General features: G+C 38.8%; 1 protein-coding gene across 3 annotated transcripts in view; it reads left to right on the top strand.

Annotated features, from left to right (window-relative positions):
- Positions 1 to 18778, top strand: part of MAP2K5 (mitogen-activated protein kinase kinase 5) — a 261289-nt gene that overhangs the window by 10927 nt on the left and 231584 nt on the right. For all 3 annotated transcript variants that reach the window (XM_030814642.1, XM_030814641.1, XM_030814640.1), the window contains exon 3: positions 9798 to 9865. In XM_030814642.1, coding sequence (XP_030670502.1) covers positions 9798 to 9865 — 68 coding nt within the window. The remainder of the gene's footprint in view (positions 1 to 9797; positions 9866 to 18778) is intronic.

The following is an 18778-nucleotide window of genomic DNA, read 5'->3' on the forward strand; positions in this document are numbered from 1 at the left end:
TACCTGTGAGGAAACTGAAGCTCAGAGGCCTGAAATGATTGCTGAATGTGATTGCTTGGAAAGGTGAAGCCCAGGTTCAAACACACATCTTTTTGACTATAAAACTTGCACTCTTTATCCCCAAGTGTGTCGAAAGCCTGTTAAGTGTAAATATAGATAAAACTCTACTACTCCAGGTTTAGGTTCTGTGATATCATGCTCTTTCTTTTGCCCCATCAGTGACAGCAGCTCTGTGCCCATCTGCATGTGGGCCAGTTTTAAATGAAAAACAATAAATACAAAACACACCCACAGACAAAATAATGACAGTTCTTAGTTTTTTTGTGTTTGGATTATCATGTACTTACCACTATAGACTTGAAATCCTAGGCTGGCTTTTTTCATGATTATTTTGTAGTGACTTTTTTTTCTGAATCAAAAATCCGAACCAATAAATGGAATCTATGTTTAAGAAATAGTTGAGAAGATATAGCTTATAAGGAATTTTGGAAATATTTCAGTGGCTTATGGGTATAATGGAACAACCCTTGAATAAATACAACTTTAATAAAAGAAATACTTAACAGTAATACATTTTTGGTTTTTTGAAATGGTCTGGCTCTGTCACCCAGGCTGGAGAGTGCAGTGGTGCAATCTCAGCTCGCTGCAGCCTCTGCCTCCCAGACTCAAGCAATCCTCCCACCTCAGCCTCCTGAGTAGCTGGGACTACAGGTGCATGCCACTACACTGGCTAACTTTTGTATATTTTGTAGAGACGGGCTTTGGCCATGTTGCCCAACCTGGTCTTGAACTCCTGGGTTCAAGCAATCCACCCTCCTCAGCCTCTCAAAGTGTTGGGATTACAGGTGTGAGCCACCGCACCTGGCCTTATAGTAATACATTTAATACTGAAAATATACCTAACACTAATTGATATCTTATATAAAAGAAATGGTGTTATAGTTAGTGATATGAATTAAGCAACAAGAGATAGGGTAGCTGTCAAATGTACCTGTTTTGTATAAATGTAGAGAAAAAGAGTTGAGTGAGTGGAAAAGAGGGGAAAGCTCAGGTAATGTTACAGATTCTCCAGTTCTGAGAAATGGCATCTCTTCAATGAAACCTCTGGTGATTTCAGATGGCATTAATCTCTCTGCACCTTTACTAGAGCAGGGAACCCCTTCAGCCTGCCTTCTGGTGTGTGTGTGCATGTTAACTTCCGTCATTACATTTTGAGTCACTTAGTGATAGGTACAATGTTTTATTCCACTCTTCCTCTCTTCTTAGTAATGAGCTTGCTGCCTTAGAGGAACACACTTGTTGAATGAGTGGAACGTTATGTGTATCCATATTCAAATGAAAATTATAAAATGTATATGGTCTAAATCTAAATGAGTAATCTGTGTTTTTGGATTATTTATGTTATAGCCTGAGCATGGGATATAATTGGTTGGTGGTGGGCAATTCAGGCCTCCAAATCAAATTCCCACATTTGACTGACCCAAGGGGGTCAAACCTGAGGAGCTATATTCTTTCCGATTTCTTTTTCTGGGCATGGTATTTCCAAGGGGAGTTAGGGATGGATGAGGAGAGGGACATCTGTCTGCAGAACTCACCTTTTGGGCTGATGGTTCTAAACCTTGTTTTCTTATTAAAAGGACCTCTTTTAGGTCCTTATTCTCCCTTACATCTAGAGCTCACAGTTCTACAGGCTGTACAAGCATGGCACTAGCATCTGCTTGCATTCTGCTGAGGAAGCTTTTACTTATGGCAGAAGGTGAGTGGGCAGCAGGCGTGTCACATGGCAAGAGAGAGCGGAGGAGGTGCCAGGCTCCTTCAACCAACCAGTTTCTCACATGAACCAACAGAGTGAGAATCCACTACCATAGAGAGGGCACTGAGTCATTCATGGGGGATCCACCCCCACGACAAAAACACCTCCTTCCAGGCCCCGCTTGCAACATTGGGGATCACTTTTCAACATGAGATTTGGAGGGGACAAATATTCAAACCATATCATTGTGGAAATAAATTTGTAAGATAAATTCTTAGAGTTGGAACTACTGAGACAGAGTACCCATATTTAAATTTCAATATCTATTAATGTGTTTGCTCACCGAAAGGTAGAACCAGTCTACACTCACACCAACAGTGTATGAGAAGGCCCATTTCCCCCCAACCCCATCAACTCTGGATATTAGCAAACCTTTTAGTCAATGTCAGTTTGATAGGTGAAAAAGATTACTATGTTACTGTTTTATTTTATATTTTTTAAATTGTAAATGAGCTTGAATATCTTCTCATTTGTACTTGGCTATTTGTATTTAATTTCTTTCTTTTTTTTTTTTTTTTTTGCCCAGGCTGGAGTGCAGTGGCATGATCTTGGCTCACTGCAACCTCTGCCTCAGGGGTTCAAGTGATTCTCCTGCCTCAGCCTCCCAAGTAGCTGGGACTACAGGCATGTGCCACCACACCCAGCTAATTTTTTTGTATTTTTAGTAGATACGGGGTTTCACCATGTTGACCAGACTGGTCTCGAACTCCTGACCTCAGGTGATCTGCCCGTCTCAGCCTTCTAAAATGCTAGGATTACAGGCATGAGCCACCGTACCTGGCCAGCTATTTGTATTTCATTTTTATAAACTATTTGTCATCTTTGCCTGTTTTTCTATTTGGTTATTTATCTTTTTCTAATTGATTTAAGGGTTTTCCAATATTAAGGTTGGCCCTTTGTCTTGTGTGTTACAAATGTTTTTGTTCAGTTTATTGCTCTTTTCAGTTTGTTCTGGTCTTCTTATTCTCTCTTCTTTTTTCCGTAGAGAAGTTTAGAATTTTTACATGGTCAAACTTACTTATTTTCCTTTGTAACTTCTGGGTTTATGTCATGCTTAGAAAGGTCTTCTACAGTCCAGGATATTGAAGAAACATTCATTCATATTCTTTTTTCCTTCTACTTTAATGAGGTTAGACACACACAGTTATTTATATAAATTTATATGTTTGTATGTGTCGTATTATGGGTTTTTATAAAAAGCATGTATTTTTACTACAAAGTTCAGAATTTGTTTCTTTTTCTTTTCTTTTCTTTTTTTTTTTTTGAGATGGAATCTTGCTCTGTCGCCTAGGCTGGAGTGCAATGGCATGATCTTAGCTCACTGCAACCTCCGCCTCCTGGATTCAAGTGATTCTCCTGCCTCAGCCTCCCTAGTAGCTGGGATTACAGGTGCCCACCACCATGCCTGGCTAATTTTTGTATTTTTTAGTAGAGACGGGGTTTCACCATGTTGGTCAGGCTGGTCTCGAACTCCTGACCTCAGTTGATCCTCCCGCCTCGGCCTCCCAAAGTGCCGGCATTACAGGTGTGAGCCACTGCTCCCAGCCCTTACTTTTCTTAATTCTTGCACCATCTTCAGTTTATTTTGGTGAAATAAATCAGGTGGGGATCCAACTTTATTTTTCAAGCAGATAGTTGATTCCACACCAGTTATGGGATAGTTTTTTCTTTTCCCAGATGTGAGAACCTTTCTGAGATGTAGGTAAATTCCATAACCATAAAAAATCCTGTGTGTTTGCATTTCTAGGTTCTACATATGCTTGACATGTAAGAGCTTGACAATCATATAGGCCCAGAGACCCCTGCTGATTTTCACAGTTTCATTAGCAGATTAATGAGTACACCAACACATGAGGTGATAAAAATCAACCGTGCCCACTAATGCATTTCCTGTGCATATCTGTTACTTGTGTTCCTCTGCCAGCATTTTCTCTAGAGAAGTAACTGCTGTAAAATGACTGTTGGATTGGTGTTCCTGGACAATAAAATCTCACTGGTGACTTGAAACATGGATTTTAAGTCCATGTAGACAAATGCTGTTTCAAACCTATAAAAACCATGTGGTTTTACTTTTCCATTACACTCATGTATTCTAATCTGTAGCTCTCAGAAGTATCTTCACGCTTGTCAAACCGTATGTCTGAGTTTGGTTCAGAAAACGTGGTTATAGGATAAATATTTATTGAAGTTGTGCCTTTCTTCAACCTTGACTATTTTATACTCTCTCCTTATTGCACAGAATCATTTTCAGCTGTTTTATGAACTGCTGGAAGATTGTTTTGTATTTAGGGTGGAAATCTTTAAACCAACACATCTGTCTCATTTTAAATTTGGCATAATATGACCATTTAAAGCAAAATTGCAATTCTGGAAGTTGTAAATTCTCAGAGTATAGGAAACAACTATAGCTGATAACTGGAGTGACACCTGTAGGAGATACTCTTATGTTCAGCTAGCCATGACAATCTTGTTAAGAATATTTGGGTGGGAGCCTCTTTTTGCTTCAGAGAAGAGTCTGAATCATAAAATGTTTGGAAGAAATGAAGTTTCATTTCCTTAAACTATTGTATGTGTAAAAAGATAAAGGGTCGTTTTTAAGTAAAACTAGGTAAGTTAGTGAAAAATGGTCACAATAAACCTACACTGAGCCTGAAAATTATTTAACATGTAAGAGTTAGTTATGCATCCTAGAATTTGGGGCAAAATAAGAGAGCTTTAATTTGTTGAAATTTTGGCTGGAAATATTACTGATGCAAAAAGTCCAAATCCCTTTTAGTCTTATGAGAGTAGTCATTTCTTATTAATAGTCTTGCTAATTTGTATGAAAATTAAGAAGTTTGAGTCCTTTACTCAAGCACCAGACTAGTTGTTCCTTAAGGTCAGTGGGCAGTGCAGCTTATTTTTGAATTCCTACCATAATGGTACCTGGCACATAGTAGACACTCTGTGTGTGTTTCTGGAATGCATGGATGGTTGAAGAGTGAAGTAATAAGGATAAGCTTTCTATATCCCATTCATCAGCAAGTCCTGTTGGCTCTGTCTTCAAATTTATCCAGCATGTGATGACTTCTCAAAACCTCAGCTTGGTTTAGGCCACCATCATTTCTCACTGGGATTAGGACAGTGGCCTCCTAACTGGTCTCCCTGTTCTACTTTTGCTTCTATACAGCCTCTTTTCCACATGGCAGCCAGAGTGATTCTTTTAGAAGTCAGGTGACACCACCACGCTCACAGCCCTCCAGTGATTTCCATCTCACTCCAAAGTAAAAGACCAAGTCCTTAAAATGCCCTACAAGGCTCTGCATTTTCGCATCTGGCCTCAACCTGTCCCACCATTGTTTCTCTGAACCCGTGTATTTCTCCTCCCCACCTCTCATTCTGTTCTAGCCACTCTGGCTTCCTTTCTGTCTGTCAAACATGCCAGGCATTCCTCTGACCCAGGGCCTTTGTATTAGCTGCTCCCTCTGCCTGGGACAGTCTTTCCCCAGATATCAGCATGGCCCACTCCCTCACCTCCTTCAGTCTCTTTCCACTAGAGTGTAAGTTCCATGAGGGCAGGATTTTGTTTGTTTTTTTCTTTTTTCGCTGTTACTGTCCCAGTGCCCAGAATAGTGCCCGCCACATAGTGGGTACTTTTATTTGCTGGAAGGAGGAAGAAAGCAAAGAAGTAAGGAAGGAAACAGGAAGAGGGAAGCAGGAAGCTAAATTAAAACTCATGGATATGAAGATGTGGCCATGGAAAGTACGGCCTCTGGTCCTGCCCACGTCATTAACTCCATGCCTGAGAAGGGCTTTAAACTTGACATCTTTTCTGGTAGTTTCCTGTGATGTCTTTCTAACTTCTACAATTATGTTTTCATTTCTTTTCTCTTACCTGGGAAAAGTGCCTTTGCAGTAGTTCTAATTGCCACCTGGCACAGAAGGAGTGTGACAAATGACATATAATATATTGCCTTAACTTTCTGTAGCTCTTTGTAGAAGCTAGATTGTTTCTCTTGAAAGCCTTCTTGAGCTCCTGTCACCGCAGTGGGTGCTGTTTGGCTGAGAGCTCCCTGGAGTCTGCTGTTTGTCTGCTGTTTACTCAGTAGGCCATTCTGACCGCCCCTTACCTGAGGTTGCCTCTCCTCTCTATTGGGCCTTTATGTTTCTCTTCTTGGTTTTTCTTTTGGATTGCATGTTGCTTCAAATAAAATCACTAACAACATATGGCCTGTTATGATTCTCTTTTCCCAAACTCTGCCATTTTGTATATTTGTGACACACTGCAGATTTTGTGAAGATTGCTTCATAATATTTGTTTACCATCTGCTGCACTCTATTTGGTATCTTGCTAGGATTTTTTCCTCCATTTTAAGTGACATTAACAAAATCTAGCCAGTACATAGGCTTTCTGGTTCTACTTTTGCTTCCCTAATGTGCTGGAAAATCATATTACTATGCTCCAGGCAACTAGAGAAGCCTGGAATTCTCATTGTGAACCAGTGTATCAGATCTGTCTGCTCCCCTACCCCCACCCCTTTTCTTGGTCATATCCGGTAATGCTTTTTTGGTCAGATGGCAAAGAACCTCCATGTTTGAGACAGAAAAAACTCAAATTATTTTTTTACTTCTTAGTACCACTACTTTCTAGTGTTGTTCTCTAACATATTTATACCTCTGAAACTTTGTGCCAGTTTAGTAAGTTTTTATGATTTATGGTTCCAGCTAGTGTAATTTTTATAGCTTATCCAGCTTGATAGGCAGCTAGCCTGAGTCTTAGCTAGATGGGCTGTATATATCCAAGTTTTTGTTCAGGAAAGTATTTTAGGCTACTGTCATAGTAATTTGCTTAGTATGTATTTCTGCTTTCTTACCCTTCACTAACTTTTCGTAGCTGTCAATTCACTGTCGTTAGAGAGAAGTGCATTTTTGCATTACAGGTTAAGGTGAGTGGTTTGCTCTTGGGCTGCCATCAAGGGGTCAGAGATAGCTCAGCTTTTGCCTTTTGGCTGGAGCCACCAGTCTTCTCATGGGTGTGGTTACTTTTCCAACTCAGTTTCTTCTTGGACAAAAATAAGGAGTCTTTAATAAAACGACTAAGCATAAATATTAAAGAGCAAATCAGTCTCCCAAAGAGCAGTTTGTAAAGAAAACCAATACCTACATAAAGCTAGGTATCCTATTAACCCACAACAACTATTCATCAGTATGCCATATAAGCCTGATTTTATCCCCAGCCTTTATTAGAATGCCTGTTTCAACTTATCTGAAATCTTCTTTTGGAGTCAGACCCCCTAATGGGATAGTTCCAACATTTTATCACTGGGTTGATGTCAAAAGCTATTCTAGCCTTTTGGCTTCAGTTTTCTGTCCACTTAAGCAAATGCTCTTGTAATGTTTCATAGCTACTTTTTATGCAACTTCTCTACAAGAAATTATTCTGGTAGCTGACTTCTTTCACAGATCTTTTTCTTCTGAAATAATCTTTCAAGAGATTTCTTAGAAATTTAGAATTCCAGAATATTTTGGTTTAAGTAGCCTTAAAGATTCAAGCTCTAGCTTTGAGAAGTTGAAGAACTCTCCTTTTGTTCTTGATTGTGATTTAAATGATCTTTCTGTAATCGGTGCCCCCCCCCTTTTTTTTAATAAATTATAGGAAGGGTTTTCACGCGTTTTACCAAAATATAAGCACTTGCCCATCCTATGTGAACAATACCTTATTTAGGTCTTGGGTATATTGAAATTCAAATATAAGCAGTCTCTTTTTAACCATCATCTCTATAGCTAGCTTAGTTGCAGAAATGAGATTTATTTAAAAAAACTACTTTATTCAGGCTGGAAATTGTTTTTATGCCAAGTTCAGGACTTCATAAAGAACAAATCAGTTTAGCCTACATTTAAAGAGAATTTGACCTGGTTTTAAAGCAAAAATGTAAAGTGCTTTCATGTGTGGTGATATGTAACATTATATCATTTGTACTCTGTTTTTTCCTGTCTCCTGCATTTTTAAGAAAACTTTCACCTTAACCTTGAAAATATTAGTTTCTAGAACCTATGTATAGAGAGACTCCTTGCTTCTCTTTCTACAGCTAGAATGGCATTTCTCCCCCAATTTGGCTCTAGAGATTCTGTATCTAAAGTGAATGAAAGAATATGTGTGTAACATCTCTCAGGACTGTGCCTTCTTCATTACTGAAAGTGACCAGTGTATGCCTTTTACTCTGAAAACAGGCAACTCTTGATAGCAGAATACTAGTAATGACTCTCCTAGATTTAGACAGTGTGATCTTGATGATGCCGATTCACATTGAGTTGGGGAACTCTGCAGCAGTGAACCAGGATCCAGAAACAAGTGCTTGGAAAGAAAACAAGAGCTTGGAAAGAGTGAGAGCTATGGGTCACTGAACAGGACTGGTCCAAGTGCTGGTTTCGATCATGCTATCAGATTGCTGTTGGCCACTGAAGAGATAAAGGGAGAAAGTATTTTGCTTGAAAATATGCTAATTGTGAAAGAACACAAGTTTCCTCCTAGGGTCCCCATAGCCTAGTCACCAAGCAGGGGGATATCCTTGGAACTACAGCCAGACAGGAGGGAAGACGCACTGACCTGTGGTAGGGGAAGATCCCTGTGTTGAACTGAACTCCCTCTGTACTTTCAGTAAGCGTCCCCTGACCATGTTGGGCAAGCTTATTCTCTTCATGAAGAGAGATTTGTCTGAGGTTCTCCAGGCTTGGGATCAGAACAGTCTTTCTATATGATCAAATCAGCAATTATATGCCCAAGAGTGAACAAAAATAATAATAATTCCAATTGTTAACACCAGAACTGAGGCATCCTGCTGAGAGCCTGCCCCTTCCAAGTTGTCCCCTTGGGAGGCTCTGTACGTTGCTCCAGACGTTTTTGGCATTTCTGTCAACTGTGCATTTACAGTCTACTACATAGGCTGTCCTCACTGTTGACAAATCTTTATAGAAGGATGAATAGTTAACTATATATTTAGAAATAGCCATAAGTCATTCTTAGACATGCTTGGCAGATGGTGTGGGTAAGTGATCAGGCCAACAATTTCACTTTGGGTTAAAAATGAGATTTAGTATTCTCACATAGTCTATCTTCAGGTTTTTAAAGCAGTTTTGAAGAGATATTTCAAAAACTACTTTGAATAAGAGAAGTATCATGAAATAAATACATTATTTCTAGATGTGGCCTCTGATGATACTTACTCAAATTTACACATTCTGGTTATGTAGTTTGTGAAGTCTTGTCCTCCAGCCTTAAGACTTAAATTATTTCAAAATAGCATGAATAGCATTTGAAGCTTACTATGGCTGGAGAGTATGCAAAACAAGTGAAACTGTTCAGAAAAAGAGCTGCTAAATAGAATGGGGGAGACCTGTATTAGAGCTGCTTTACAAGTTAACCTTGCACTAGGCCTAGGTTCTCCTGTGGAAAGAGAATAATGATAATGATGTTCATGTCATAGGTTTGTTATGAGGTTTTCAAGGAGGTATTGCATATGAAGCATAGATGACAGTGCCTCATGTATTGTAGTGTTCAATAAGTGTTAGCCATTTTTATCATGCTGTTGTGAGATGATAGATTGCCTGGGAGAGAGGAAGAATGGAGAAATCGGGATATGGTGCTGTTTGGGAGATTTAAAAAGTATGGATAGTAGAACAAGACTGGCCTCTCGTTGGTTTTTAGTTCCGCTGATCAAACCTGTTTTGTCATACTCCAGTTATATTTACTTTAACCTAGAGATATGTTGTGAATGACATGAGCAATATTTTAATTTTCTGCTATCCCTAAAAGAAAGTTTTATATTGAGATTCTGATCATATTCCAAATGGAAAACAAAACAACAAACTAATAATGTCAACATCCCCCCAAAATGTGGTATTGAGGGTTAGAATATCACATTGTAATAAACCATTTATATTATGTTCCCTTTGTGCATTAAACAAATGCACACCTTATCATTTGCATTATGTTGCTTTTAAACAGATGAAGATGAAGATGGTGATCGAATTACAGTGAGAAGTGATGAGGAAATGAAGGCAATGCTGTCATATGTAAGTATACGAGAAATGAGGACTATTTTTTAAAATGTTAACATGATTGAGGATGCTGTTTCTTGGGCATAGTGAAGACAAGTAAATAAATCACAGTTGTCCTACATTTTTCTATATAATAGGTAAAGGTTTCAAGGATTTCCGTATGTGAAAGTTAAGGGCATTATTTTCAAAAGGCAGTTACTGATCATACCATAAACATTAAGAATAATGCATCTTAATGACTTTTGCATTAGGTATGGTGCAGACTAAATGGACTATCAATTTCCTGTATTTTTTATGCAGTACTTAAAGTAACGGCTCATTAAAAATGAACCCCTGGGCTCTAAAAAATTTTTCAAAATCTACTTTCAACTGGAGATCTCTCTCATCCTTCCAGACTATAGTTACAATGTAGCTGCAGGCTTAATATGGATACACGATTTAAAGATGTACACTTGGTTATTTATGCACTACCCATAATACTCCCACTGAAAATGAACTACAGGGTTACTTACTGAATCAGAGTGATCTGAATATATTCTGAAACGACTTTTCTTTTGTGTTTAAAATTTTACTGAAAATCTGCATTAACAGCCATCTGATACTGAAGTAAACAAGAGAAAAGGGCATATTTCTAAAGCTTCAATACTAAGCTTGAAAAATTCAGCTATCATGAGGAGACATAGGTTACCTGAGTCTTGATTTGAGCCTTCCTCTCAAGTTTTGTTTTATTATATCTGGGTCTGTAATCTGTTTACAAAACCTTTTCCAGTGGCCTGGTAGAAAGAGCATTGGACTGGAAGTCAGGAGACCTTAGGTCTACTGTGGTTTCTTGGCCCTAGGCAAATCACTTAACCTTTCAGTGCTGTAGTTGCCTCATCTGTCAATTGTGGATAATAATACTTGTCCTTTATACTGCACAGGGCCATTGTAATGATCAAATGGGAGAATAGATGTGAAAGCCCTTTGAAAAGTTAAAAGTTCTATACAAATGCAAATGATGGAATCATTTGGAATCATGTGGAAATGGTGGAATCGGGGCTCTTGCTTTTCATTGAGACCCTAATCTTAGTCAACAGTTAGGTTGTAGGTTTTTGATAGACTTCAGCTTCAGCCAGGATATTGTTTCATTGTAATGAAAACTGTAAACTGTCTGTATGGGTTTCCACCAATAGTTTTAATTTAGGGTAGGAGAATAGAGAACAGGAAGGATAGGATGATTAACAGGGCATTGCAATCCAACCAGCACAGAATAGGAAAAGTCAATTTCCCATTGACTTCCCATTAACTTATGTGAGAGTCTTTGTGTACTGAGAATTTAGAGCTGGGCTCATCAGTACCTTGAAAGGCAGAGTAGGATTGTCTGCTGAAAAGGTCTAGCACTGGTATTGATAGATTGGCTAACTCTCCTGAGAATGTGACATGCTTATTTTTAGAAAACCCACACACACACAGATGGGTTCTAATTTTCTCACGCATGTCCATTGCAGAGAACTGACATCAATATACTTTCATTATGTATTCAACTTAACCACATGCAAAAGATATGTACTTTTGGGTATGATCTTACAAATTGTGCTTTTTGAAAATGTTAGTGGGTGTGATCACAGTGATAATAATAATGATGATTTCCATTTCTAAGCTACTGCTATATACAAAATGCTTGAGGTATTTAATTTTTTTAGTTTTAATAATCACTCTGTAAGACAGATATTATCATCCTTATTTTTTAGATGAGGAAGCTGTGGTTAAGAGATAAGCCCAAGGTCTTAGAGCTAGTATGAATGTGAATATGGAATTTAAGTTCAGTTTCTTTTCATGCCCAAGCTGTTGCTCATTTACTGTTTTACACTGTCTCTCCCCCATCTTCCTCTTTACGGGATCTTTTTATGTCATCACTGTTATTTTGTTTTTCTCCGAGATGGAGTCTTGCTCTGACACCCAGGCTGGAGTGCAGTGGTGCCATCTTGGCTCACTGCAACCTCTGTCTCCCGGGTTCGAGCAATTCTCCTGCCTCAGCCTCCTGAGTAACTGGGATTACAGGCACCCACCACCATGCCTGGCTAATTTTTGTATTTTTAGTAGAGACAGGGTTTCATCATGTTGGCCAGGCTGGTCTCAAACTCCTGACCCTGTGATCCACCCGCCTCAGCTTCCATAGTGCTGGGATTACAGGCGTGAGCCACTGCGCCCAGCCTATCATCATCATTATTAAATTCTGAATAATTTGGGTTTATATAATACCTTAGTTGTGATTTCTGCACCATATATTCCTTACAGCATATGCTTATTTTCTCAAATGCAGTGTTTAATTATTTTTGTGTTGTAGGAAAATATGATTACATAATCTTACATTACATGTCCTTTGTTTAAAAGTTTCTGAGATTTCTTGGGTACACTTTTTTTTTGTCTGAATAAAAGTCATCTATCTCATTGATGAGCTAATTTAAAAAAGTTTTTTGTGGAGATGGGGTCTTGCTTTGTTGTCCAGGTTGGTCTGAAACTCCTGGCCTCAAGTGGTCCTCCTGCCTCAGCCTCCCAAAGTGCTGGAATTACAGGCGTGAGCCAAGGTGCCTGGCCAGGTTGGCTGTCATTTTGATCTGTCTTGGTTCTTATTGTTGAAATTTAAGGAGAACCATTTGGACCTAACCTTACAGTAGGTTTTGGTTGGTAGTCCTCTTGATTACCAGCATGTTCCTACAAATTTGCATTGGTCTTTATTTTGTAGGTTCAATTTGGCTCTGAAGTTTGAGTCCAGGATTTGGTATAAAGGCATAGGGAAGATACTGACAGATTACCACTTTTTTATTGTTTTTTACAAAAAGCTTTTTTTTTCTTTTGTTTTTGGTTTTGTTTTGTTTTTGAGATGAAGTCTCACTCTGTTGCCTAGGCTGGAGTGCAGTAGCCTGATCTCGGCTCACTGCAACCTCTGCCTCCTGGGTTCAAGTGATTCTCATGCCTCAGCCTCCCAGGTAGCTGGGATTACAGGCGCCCACCACCATGCCCAGCTAACTTTTGTACTTTTTGGTAGAGATGGGATTTCGCGATATCGGCCAGGCTGGTCTCGAGCTCCTGATCTCAAGTGATCCGCTCACCTTGGCCTCCCAAAGTGCTGGGATTACAGGCATGAGCCACCACACCCGGCCAAAAGAGCTTAGTTTTTCATATAGAATTCAGTAAACCTGTGGTCACCTTAGTATTTCTTTAAAAGCCATATGTGGGAAAGCAAAAATAGAGGCACTTTTACCATTAGTCCTTTAATCATTCTTTTTCATTGATTACAAAGGTTAAGTAAATAAACAGCCTATATCTCTGCATAAGAATAAAAACAAATTTGCAACCTCTGAGTTGAAACTTGAAGAATTACTTTTTCCCCCTCTTGGATACAAGCATTTTCTGGCTTTGGGCCAGTACAAGTGTACATTTTTATCAGTAATTTAAATAGATTTTTGTATTAGACCTGAAAATGTTGCCTTTTTAATTGAAAACTTATCAATTATTTAAATCGCTAGCAGCCTGAGGCTGTTAATTTTATGAGTGCCATAATAATGGCATACAGTGGTTTTTGATACATGTGACACATGGAATATTGTATTATGGTAAGGATTTGTCATGACAATAGGTTGTTGTGTGCTGTTAAATAATAACCAACATATTAAACCAAAGTCTGTTGACACATTAGTACCATTTTATGTAAGTTATTTAGAAGTTGTATTCTTTTCTTCATTAGATATATTTTTAAGAGATAATGAGAAGAAAACAAAGCTATAATAAATTGTCTTTTAAGAAAATGTAATTTGGTCTCCAAGGAGATATTTAATGTATTGCAAGAATTCAGCAGCCAAGTGTTATTACAGCACCATTGTGATAGCTGCTCTGTGTTTTGTTATGAGTTTGTGTTAATCAACAATCTGTTTTTATAGCATAGTTTCTTGTAAGTTATGTTTTTAGAATATTCCACTTCTGGGATCATGGCTTTTCCTCTGACACTATTGCATCTTTTTAATTCCTCCATAAAGTATTTTTTTAATTAGAATTTGAAATGCTTTATTAGAAAAAAAATACGACCTACATATTCTGAAAACTAAATACCTGATCATTGCTAATTAAATATTCCCTTAATGTAGTTTAAATTTTGTTGTTGTTCTCGTTTCCTCCTCTCATTTTCTAGAAAGATTGAAAATAGCGTGCTGCTTTTTTCCTTCCATTTTTTTGTGTTTGTTGTCTGGTAGTTCTATGGAGGCCCAGTTCTAGGAGGGGATTATTTTACTGTTAACCTCTTCTTTTGGGTGACCTTTCATTGAGAAATTCAGCCAATACATCTTGCTTTTGTAAATAGATTTATATTTGTTTCTGCTAAATCCTGTGTCCAGAGATTTATTACACCTGGTTCTCTTAATATTGAGAGCCTTGTGTGAGTGGAACACAGTATTAACAAAAATAATTTTCTTTTTTTTTTTTTTAGACGGAGTCTTGCTCTGTCCCCCAGGCTGGAGTGCAGTGGCGCGATCTCGGCTCACTGCAAGCTCCGCCTCCCGGGGTTCAGGCCATTCTCCTGCCTCAGCCTCCCGAGTAGCTGGGACTACAGGCGCCTGCCAACACGCCCAGCTAATTTTTTGTATTTTTAGTAGAGACGGGGTTTCACCGTGTTAGCCAGGATGGTCTCGATCTCCTGACCTCGTGATCCGCCCACCTCAGCCTCCCAAAGTGCTGGGATTACAGGCTTGAGCCACCGCGCCCGGCAACAAAAATAATTTTCATCATTTTGTCTGTTCTCCCTCTTTATATCATTTTTTCCCACATTGCCAGAAGAGTATGGCATATATTTTACTGTAATGCCTCCCATTATGAGACCTTGTATTATATTCAGTACAAGAGTCCTTGTATTTAAGTGAAGTGTAAGTATTCCCTTTGGCGTATTTGACCACCGTGTACCTTGTTAGACGTTGAGTACTATGAGGGAAAAATGCTTTTTGACCTGTGGAGCACCTTATAAATTGGGATATGATTGACTTTATCCTAGTATACATAACTTGGAGATTGCCTCTAAAATCATGCAGTTACTCAAGTAGAGTTGGAAGGTAACCACAGAGGTTTTGTTCAACTCTGTCATTTTACAAATAAGGACATTGAGGCCCACAGAGAGTAGAAGATTCAGATATCAGTTGGAAGTCACATGGCTAATTAAAGGGAAGGCCTGGATACAGACTCTCAGTCTCTTTGCTCCTGGTTGTTTTAAATAAGGTTTTTGTTTTGGTATCTATTATAGTCCTGCTCAGCTTTGCAAATACTGCTTTTTCCTGAGTGTAAAAAATAATACTTATTACCAAAATGTCACTGTACTTGAGTTTGTAGAGAAATGTAAAAAATACTCTGTTGGCTGGGTGCAGTGGCTCACTCTTGTAATCCCAGCACTTTGGGAGGCTGAGGCGGGCAGATCATGAGGTCAGGAGATCGTGACCATCCTGACTAACACTGTGAAACCCCATTTCTACTAAAAATACAAAAAATTAGCCGGGCATGGTGGCATGCGCCTGTAGTCCCAGCTACTCGGGAGGCTGAGGCAGGAGAATTGCTTGAACCCGGGAGGCAGAGGTTGCAGTGAGCCCAGATTGCACCACAGTACTCCAGCCTGGGCGACAGAGCAAGACTCTGTCTCAAAAAAACAAAACAAAACAAAACTCTGGGCATCTGAAGGTTTAAAGGTTTTGTCCTTACCTACAAGGCTGTGTTTTACCTTGTTTACCAAATTTGTTGTCCATTTAGAAGTTGAATATTTAATAGCATCAGGGCCTTAGCTATTAGGAAGTTTTCTTTAAAGAACAAAGAGGTTGGAAGCTCATTTTCCACATAGTACTTTCAAACATGCTGCATATTAAATAGGTTCTACTTTGAACTTAACTTTGCAGGTGGCAAAATCAGTTCAGCTTTCAATGAGTTGTTAGTCCCCTAATTCAATGCAATTTATCCAAACAACTGATTACACAGTATATTCTTCAGGCAAGGTGGAGAAATGGTGAAAAGAATGAGAAAGGGAAACTGAAGGAAATAAATTGTTTTGGGAATTTGTTTATTTACTCAAATAATGACATGCTCCAAGCTGTAAGTAAAGTTTTTGTTTTGTTTTCTTATCCTAGTCAAAAAAGAAAACTTTTTTCCAGAGACAGATTATTTTAATTCTCTTCTCTGTGTTGTTTGGAACTTTTGGATGCCTTTGAAATAGTGATAAAAGTGTAGTGACCTCTTTTAGCCCCTATTGTGATCTATCTTGGAGCCTGTTTGGTAGCAAGGAGCAGAAGCATATTCAAGTTTGCATCAGAACGAGGGATTTATTATGTGGCTCTTGGAAGCAAAGGAAAAGATAAGCACGAGCAGGCCTCAGTCTTGGTGGCACCGGGGCACTCTGGGGACCACTGGAATAGGAGGTTTGGACCACCAACCTTTTGTCATTTATATGGCTCTGCTCCCAGTTCAGTTCCATCTCTGTGGAGGGTTCCGCTTAGCCTATTTATAACAAAATGTCTCATTTGGCTTGCTGTCTGCATGGCCTGATAGTCCTGTTTTATTTAAGTGGCAGGTTCCCTGAAGCTACTATTAAAACTTCTACTTTAAGAGAAATAGCAGAATTGCTACAGCCTAAAAATCAGGTGAAAGGTCAGTGTGGACACTACCTCAAGCTAACCAAGGTAATAACTCTGAAAGTTTCAGCTGAGAGAATCCCATAAATTTTGGGCCTGTTGCTGAATACAAATTTAAACTCCTTCTGCCAACACATATTACCTTAAACTTAGCCAATTTGAATTTCATCTGCTATTGGCTGCCTAAACTTCTATTAAGACCATCTGGAGCTCCTTAAAGTCCTTTATGGTTTTATCCAAATGGTGTTATCATTAAACTTGGCCAATTTGCTGTCATTTTCACTTTCAAGTCATTAATAAATACATCTGTCCAATAACATGAGCCTATAAATAGGGCCCCGAGTTGGTCCCTGTTGACCTTCGCATTGTGATTTTCTTTCTCATCATCTAATCAATCTGTGACCATATGTGAACCCTCGGTCAAGTCTTTTAAGGAAGGACCCTCGGTCGAGTCTTTTAAGGAAGAACTTGTACACATTGTAGTCTCCTCATGACAGGAGCAATGAGTTATTGAGGATTCAGAGCCTGAAGCCAGGTAAGTAAATGTAGCTATTAATTTGGTATTCAAAATAGATTGGCTTCATATGTTATTTTTGACCACTGGGGCAGTTGTGTGCTTTGTGAGAGGTCAGCATCATAAAGAAAAAGCCTCTTAATGTAAAGTATGAGAAATAATTGAAAGAAGGAGTAACTAATGACACATCTGAGTAGAGTTATAATTGAATTTGTAGCCATTTGATAGAGTTAAGATTGTTGCGTTCTTCACTGGGAAAACTAATAAATTAACTATGGACTGCAAATAATTGGTTAGTTTATTGATTATTGCTGTAATTACTGACTGAGCTACATATAATAGGGTATACTTGCAGTATTGACAACAGGAATTTGAAAATTTTATCATTAGTATGAAAAAAACAGCGTAAGTATTCCTTATAAGTGAAATACTGTACCAATTATGTTGTCTGTTAGGCATGCTAAGGAGAGTTTTGAGAAACTGTCTGGTTATAAATGTATGGAAGAATAATAAGTAGGCCTGGTATCCCCTCTGTACGTGAGACTTGCTGCTGAATAAGTTGGAAGGTATGACCAATGAGAGTTGTTACTATGTCTATATCAGTTCCTCTCTGGATTCTTCCTGTAAATATTTGTGCCGTGTCTGTAATGTGCTAGGCACTATATGGCAGTGATTTCTCAGGTTTTTGAAGGCATAGTCCGTTTTGAAAATCTGTGGGAAGTTGTTTATTTTTGTCCCCCAGAAAATTCACATAATGCAGCATTTCACCAGCTTCAAGGATCTCCTAAAGCCCATATAGATCCCAGGTTAATACCTCTGGCATAAGAGGAAATAAAATATACAAGGCATGGTTCTTGCCCTTGTTGAGCTTCCAAAAGAGAAACGGTGTTCCCCACAATACCCATTTACTTTATTATTTATAGTACTGTAGTAATTGAGGGGAAGGGAGGGGATACTGACTCAACCTCAATAAACCAGTTAAATTCTATCACTGTACTTTGTCCAGATATCTCAGTGGCCTTGTTTTGTGGTTTCTGTGTCACCGTATTGTTGCGAACATGTTTCTTCTATGTACTCTTACTTGGAAATGAGAGATTCAAGGCACCATTTCCTATTTCAAGATTTTTTTTTCAAGTACTTTTTAAGAAGGTTTCCCATATACCAGCTCCTTTAATTTTGATCTTCTTAACATCTTTATAAGGTCAGCAAGGTAGGTTTTTTCCCCATTTTTACAGCAGAAGATACAGAGGCATAAACAATTGTGTGCCTTTCTTGAGGTCACACAGCTAGTCAATAGAGAGCTGGGGCCTGAGGTCACTCACTTGCTGGTTTGTTTCCTCATTCATCCAATCAGTTTTTCATGTAGCAAATGTTTACTAGATATCAGTTCTCTGGCCAAGCGCTATGCAAGGTGGTGAGGGTGCAGTGAGCATACAGTTCATGCCCTCCAGGAGCTCATGGTCCAGTCAGGGAGATTAACAAAAAAGGAAACAGAGTTCATTGTGGGAAGACAAGAAAAACTCATAATTACCAAGCAGAGTGATAAATGATATAATACACCTAAGCATTAGGTGCTCCATAAGCACAAGAAGTGTCTAATTTAGCTTTGGGGACCAAGAAGGCTTCCTGAAGAGGGCAGTGTCTAGGTGGAGTAAGTTAGGACAAGGGGACTAGGAAGGATGTTTGGGGCAGAAAGAACAGTGTGTTTAAAGAATGCCTGGTGAGTCAGTAGGAGCTGCCTGTGATTCAGTCTGTATGGACAGTGATGGGGGAGAGGGT

Source organism: Nomascus leucogenys, chromosome 6, assembly GCF_006542625.1.
Source record: "Nomascus leucogenys isolate Asia chromosome 6, Asia_NLE_v1, whole genome shotgun sequence".
NCBI classification, from domain to species: Eukaryota; Metazoa; Chordata; class Mammalia; order Primates; family Hylobatidae; genus Nomascus; species Nomascus leucogenys.